This window comes from Myotis brandtii, unplaced genomic scaffold, assembly GCF_000412655.1.
Source record: "Myotis brandtii unplaced genomic scaffold, ASM41265v1 scaffold421, whole genome shotgun sequence".
NCBI lineage: Eukaryota > Metazoa > Chordata > Mammalia > Chiroptera > Vespertilionidae > Myotis > Myotis brandtii.
This window is the reverse complement of record NW_005366140.1, coordinates 1771472-1776661: the sequence shown is the minus strand read 5'-3', so window position 1 is coordinate 1776661 and position 5190 is coordinate 1771472. Positions and strand designations below refer to the sequence as shown.

General features: G+C 52.9%; 2 protein-coding genes across 7 annotated transcripts in view; both read left to right on the top strand.

Annotated features, from left to right (window-relative positions):
* The window catches only part of UBA52 (ubiquitin A-52 residue ribosomal protein fusion product 1), a 20908-nt gene extending 17985 nt beyond the window's left edge, over positions 1-2923 (top strand). For 2 of the 5 annotated variants that reach the window (XM_005873839.2, XM_014545769.1), the window contains exons 2-5: positions 666-779; positions 976-1062; positions 2554-2656; positions 2731-2923. In XM_005873839.2, coding sequence (XP_005873901.1) covers positions 677-779; positions 976-1062; positions 2554-2656; positions 2731-2821 — 384 coding nt within the window. In that variant the 5' untranslated portion in view covers positions 666-676 and the 3' untranslated portion in view covers positions 2822-2923. Of the gene's footprint in view, positions 1-239; positions 247-665; positions 780-975; positions 1063-2553; positions 2657-2730 lie in introns of all 5 variants that reach the window. The other 3 variants (XM_014545768.1, XM_014545771.1, XM_014545770.1) reach the window with 3 other exon arrangements.
* Positions 2924-4011: 1088 nt separating this feature from the next.
* Positions 4012-5190, top strand: part of LOC102257429 (chromosome unknown open reading frame, human C19orf60) — a 2596-nt gene continuing 1417 nt past the window's right edge. The window contains exons 1-3 of one of the 2 annotated variants that reach the window (XM_005873838.2): positions 4012-4148; positions 4245-4327; positions 4665-4869. In XM_005873838.2, coding sequence (XP_005873900.1) covers positions 4047-4148; positions 4245-4327; positions 4665-4869 — 390 coding nt within the window. In that variant the 5' untranslated portion in view covers positions 4012-4046. The remainder of the gene's footprint in view (positions 4149-4244; positions 4328-4664; positions 4870-5190) is intronic. The other variant, XM_014545764.1, reaches the window with a different exon arrangement.

The following is a 5190-nucleotide window of genomic DNA, read 5'->3' as shown; positions in this document are numbered from 1 at the left end:
TCCAAATTAGTGGGTGGGATTTTAAGCATGTAACTTTTTCTCTGTGCTTTAAAAGTATTAAAACCTTCATCCCCACCCCCTAAGTAGGGTCTCCACCTATCTCCTTTTCTACATTTGTAAAGAAGAAGCCGGTAGTGTCTATCTTGTAGGTGTGTGTGTGTGTTTTTTTAATGAAAACAAATGCCTGTGTAAACAAGTATGTGGCACGTGGTTGGCAGGTGGGTTGGAGCAAAGGCAAGAGGTGTGGTCTAAGAAGTTTGGGGGTAACTGAGAAGGAAGCCAAAGTGAGTATGAGCTGTAGTTGGAGAGGAGAGGACCTGGAGGGGAATGACTATTAAGATGGGGTTCCCACCCAAACTGCAGGAAGGGTACTTTGTAGAGATGTGGTTAGGGGTTGATGAAAGGGAGGGAGGGAGGGAGGATGGGTTGATGGAACCCCCAGATCACACTTGGGGGAAATGTGTAAGGCAAAATGGTGCTCGGGCCAGGTACTTTTCATTGCATCTGCAGACTTGGAGGGCTGGAAGGCTACAGGCACTGGAGTGGGCCTACAGGTGGGCTCTATGCAGGGACAGCACTTGGCAGTCAGGGCTTGGGCAGGCCAGCCCCCCAGCTCAAGATGCTCGGGCCTGACAGTACTCCCTACTTTGTCCCTGCCTCCCCAGCAGACGCAGAGATGCAGATCTTTGTGAAGACCCTGACTGGCAAGACCATCACCCTTGAGGTTGAGCCCAGTGACACCATTGAGAATGTCAAAGCTAAAATCCAAGACAAGGAGGGTAAGTTTGGGTAGCTATGGGTGCTGAGGCCTTGCCAGTGCTTTTTCTGCATAATTTCAAGAAGGCATTTTATTTCTATCTGGGTTTCCCTTCTGACAGATTGGAGTTAATGGTGGAGAAGGGGGGGGCGGGGGGGCGCGGAGCTGCCAGTAATGCTTGCCAGAGCCTCAGTAACTGAGTTTCTCTCAATCCCCAGGCATCCCACCTGACCAGCAGCGTCTGATTTTTGCGGGCAAACAGCTAGAGGATGGTCGCACTCTCTCAGACTACAATATTCAGAAAGGTATTGTGTGTGCGTTGGCTGAACAGGGCCCCATAAAACCTGGGGCCCAGGTGGGACATTGATGTCAGTGGTGTTTTTCTTGTCTTTTTGTTTATTCTCACGGAGGATAGTTTTCCCATTGGTTTTTAGGGGGGGGGGGAGAAACATTGATTGGTTGCACACACCCCAAATTGTGCAGGGAAGGAACTGAAAAACCAGATATGTGCACCAAGTATGTGCCCTAGACTGGGAATAGAACACAAGACCCTCCAGTCTGTGGCTGATGCTCTCACCATTGAGCACACTGGCTGGGGCTGTTTTGTCTTTTTAAGCTTCATCTGAAGACATGCTTGTTTGGTTTGTTTGTTTGTTAATCCTCACTCTGGGATATTTTTCTCATTGACTTTTCGAGTGGAAGAAGGGGGGGGGTGCGGTGTCAATCCATTGCCTTCCCATACGCACCCAAAACTTAATTATGTGCCCTGATCAGGAATCAAACCTGCAGGCTTTTGGTGTAGGGGATGAAGCTCCAACCAACTGAGCCATAGCGGCCAGGGCAGAGGCGGGTGGTCCTTAAGGTGAGGATCAGAGGAGGTGGGGGAGACTTGCTTTTACAAGGTACTGTTTTCATCCCTGGAAAACAGTACCTGTGTTTCCAAATGGCAATAGTTTCCCATGTTCTTGTTCACCTTATCTTTCTCTCTCTTGTTGTTAATCCTCACCCGAGGATATAGTTCCCATTGATTTTTAGAGAGTGGAAAGGAGGGGGAGAGATAGACATAGATAGACGTGAGACACATTGATGTGGTTGCCTCCCGCACTTTACCCTGACCAGGGCCGGTGATCAAGCTTGCAGTCCAAGGGCTGATGCTCTATCTATTGAGCAACCAGCTAGGGCCACCTTTTCTTTTTTAAAACGTGTTTTTTTTATTTTTAAAAAAATGTAACTACTATACGCCCTAACCAGTTTGGCTCAGTGGATAGAGCGTCGGCCTGCGGACTGAAGGGTCCCAGGTTCGATTCCAGTCAAGGGCATGTACCTTGGTTGCAGGCACATCCCCAGTAGGGAGTGTGCAGGAGGCAGCTGATCAATGTTTCTAACTCTCTATCCCTCTCCCTTCCTCTCTGTAAAAAATCAATAAAATACATTTTTTAAAAAAATGTAACTACTATAAAGGAAATCAGTGCCACTCTTTGCAGCAACAAGCTTTAACTGTTCTGCCTAGCAAAAATAAAAGGTCAGCCTCACACCACTTAGAAATGACCTTACCTGTTGGGAATCCAGCTGGACAGCATTGTTGGCATTTTTTTTTATTATTAGCAATAATTGTGCCTTGGATAAACCTCATTGGCTACGATACTGCCACTGCGCAAACCTATGTTGGCATTTATTAGCCTCAGACTCTCCAAGGGCTGGTGTGGCCATCACACAAAGGCTCTGCCCTGCATCTGTGGGCCAATTGTTGGGCCCAGGATGAGTCACTGCTTCTCCCCAATCTTCATTTACTATAGAGTCCACCCTGCACTTGGTGCTGCGTCTCAGGGGTGGCATCATCGAACCCTCCCTCCGCCAGCTCGCGCAAAAGTACAACTGCGACAAGATGATCTGCCGCAAGTAAGCATGCTTGGGGGTGGGGCCTGGTGGAGAGCGGTCAGATGCCCTGACCAATCCTTCCTTTCTCTGCTCAGGTGTTACGCCCGCCTGCACCCCCGTGCTGTCAACTGCCGCAAGAAGAAGTGCGGCCACACCAACAACCTGCGCCCCAAGAAGGTTAAATAAGGCCCCTCCACCAACTCCTTGGGTCCACAGGGCAGCCTTCTACCTGAACCCTGTGACGCTGGGGCCTCAATAAAGTTTCTGTTTTGTTGACTGGAGCAGTAACTGGTGTCCATGTGGCTGGTCTGTCTAGTGGGGAAGGTGGCCAGGGGTGGGTATCTCCCTTGGGGACTCCCTGTTTTGTGAGTCCTTGGGTGTTCAGGTGTGGGTGGGTTCCAGAAAGTTAGGAACACCCCACCTAGTGGAAAACACCTGTTCTCAGTTTAGAATCTTAAAAGCACACGCCCCACCTGATGATTTTGGAGGGGTAAACCTTTGTGGTTTTTCACGACTTTGTATGATGCTTCTGCAAATCAGGGACAATTGGGGCTTGGTGTATGTGACAACTCGGGCCTGGAAAATGTCTAAGAATAGCTGAGACCTGCAGTGCCAGCTAATGCTGGAATCTCAGTTCAGTTTCATCTGTCAAACCACACACCCCCTCCCCCCTTCTCTGAGCCAGGTCACCACCATCTTAATGATCTTCCCATTTCCACCCCTGGAGAAGGAAGCGTCTCGGGTCAAACTGGTGAATCCAGCACAAAGCTTGGAGGCCACTTTAGTTGGCCTCGCCCCTGCCCCAAGACTCCTCCCTTCAGATTATTTACTAAAGTCGCCTGGACCTACTTGACCTCGAATGTCAAGCTGTGTTGAAACCCCACTCTTGTCAGTCTTGTGAGACTATGTGATAGGATACCAATTTTGTGTGAGGTCGGTATGTGTTGACCTAGCACAGGGGTCCTCAAACTACGGCCCGTGGGCCACATGCAAATACAAATACTGTATTTGTTCCCGTTTTGTTTTTTTACTTCAAAAGATATGTGCAGTGTGCATAGGAATTTGTTCATAGTTTTTTTTTAAAACTATAGTCCGGCCCTCCAACGGTCTGAGGGACAGTGAACTGGCCCCCTGTTTAAAAAGTTTGAGGACCCCTGACCTAGCATAATAAAACGCCTACAAACCAAGAGATAGCCTTGCTATGCTATACATGCAAGGACAAATGAAAGAAGGCAAAACAAGGTTGGGGTGGGGGTGAGGTGTCTGGCCTGAGAAGTCCAGTCTTCAGTCTCCCTGCTCCGGGGGTTTCCCATGTGGCCGGCCACTGGCTGAGATCCAGAGGCCTCCAGGCCTACAGGGGGCGCTTATCGCAACAGAGCAGCCACCCGGGCGTGGCCAGGGCTGAGCAATCATGATCACCTCCGAGGCCGAGGCTGAGTCAGCGGTCCCCACTGTGCCCGAAGCTGGGGCAGTCAGAGGAGACCCAGACCTCAAGGAACCAACATGGCCTTGGGTGAGCCCAGGGCCCGAGCAGGAACGGGAGCGGGGCGGGTGGTACAGGTTCGGGAGCGCCGGCTTCATGCCCAGCCGGATGCCCCCTGCTCCGTAGAAAGATGCCCCGATCCGGGCGCTGGTGCAGCGCATCCACCAGTTGCAGGCTGAGCGTGCGCAGGCCTTCCACCGCCTGGAGGAGTAAGTGGCAGCGCCGGAGTCGCAGGGTTCAGTCCCCTACCTGCTCCGGAGGGAGGCAGGCCGGGGCCAGAGCTGGGTCCCCGTGCAGCTGCTGGGGCCCAAGCGGGGTGGGGTTTGCGAGATGACTCAGGGTGTATCTCCACTTCCCCAGGTCCCACCCAGCGGGGTGGCTCTCCCTTCCCCAAGCTCAGCGGAGTGTCGGGTTCCTCTGCAGGAGTCATTGTCCTCCACACACGGGTCCAGGGACACTTCGTAGGGGGTAGGGCTTTCAGGTGGCCGATGGGGGTGCAGGGCCTGTGAGCCTGGGGGCGTAGCCTCAGTACCCACCCTGCCGCAGAGGCCACCACCAGTACCTGCGCAGCGGCCCGCCATACGACTTCCCGAGCTACCGGAGCACAGTGCACGAGGTGACCCAGGCCTTCGCCGCTGCCTCCAGGGAGGTGCTGGCGGTGGAGGCCGAGCTGGCCGGCCCTAGAGCGCAGCCGCTGCTCGCGGGCCACGTGCGAAGCCTACAGCAGCTGGAGCAGACACGCCTGGCCACGGTGAGGCCCTGCCCCCTACTCCAAACGTAATCTCTCCCAGTGGGCCTGCTGGGTCCACTCTGGGCCACATAGTCACAGTCCCTGTTCCCGGAGTCCCAGACCCCACCCCACCTCAATCTTCCTCTAAGGCTTCATTTGAGATTCTCCGACCTCCTGGTCTCCACCTGTCCGCAGGGTTTCATTCCAGGCTTTTAGTCCCAGAACATATCCATCCATCCCAGTCCCTGCTTCCCTGTCCTGGATGACCTGCACCCACCCCCACAACGCTCCTCCCCTCTGGCTATTCTTAATGCTTAATGCTCAACTCCCTGCATATGGGGC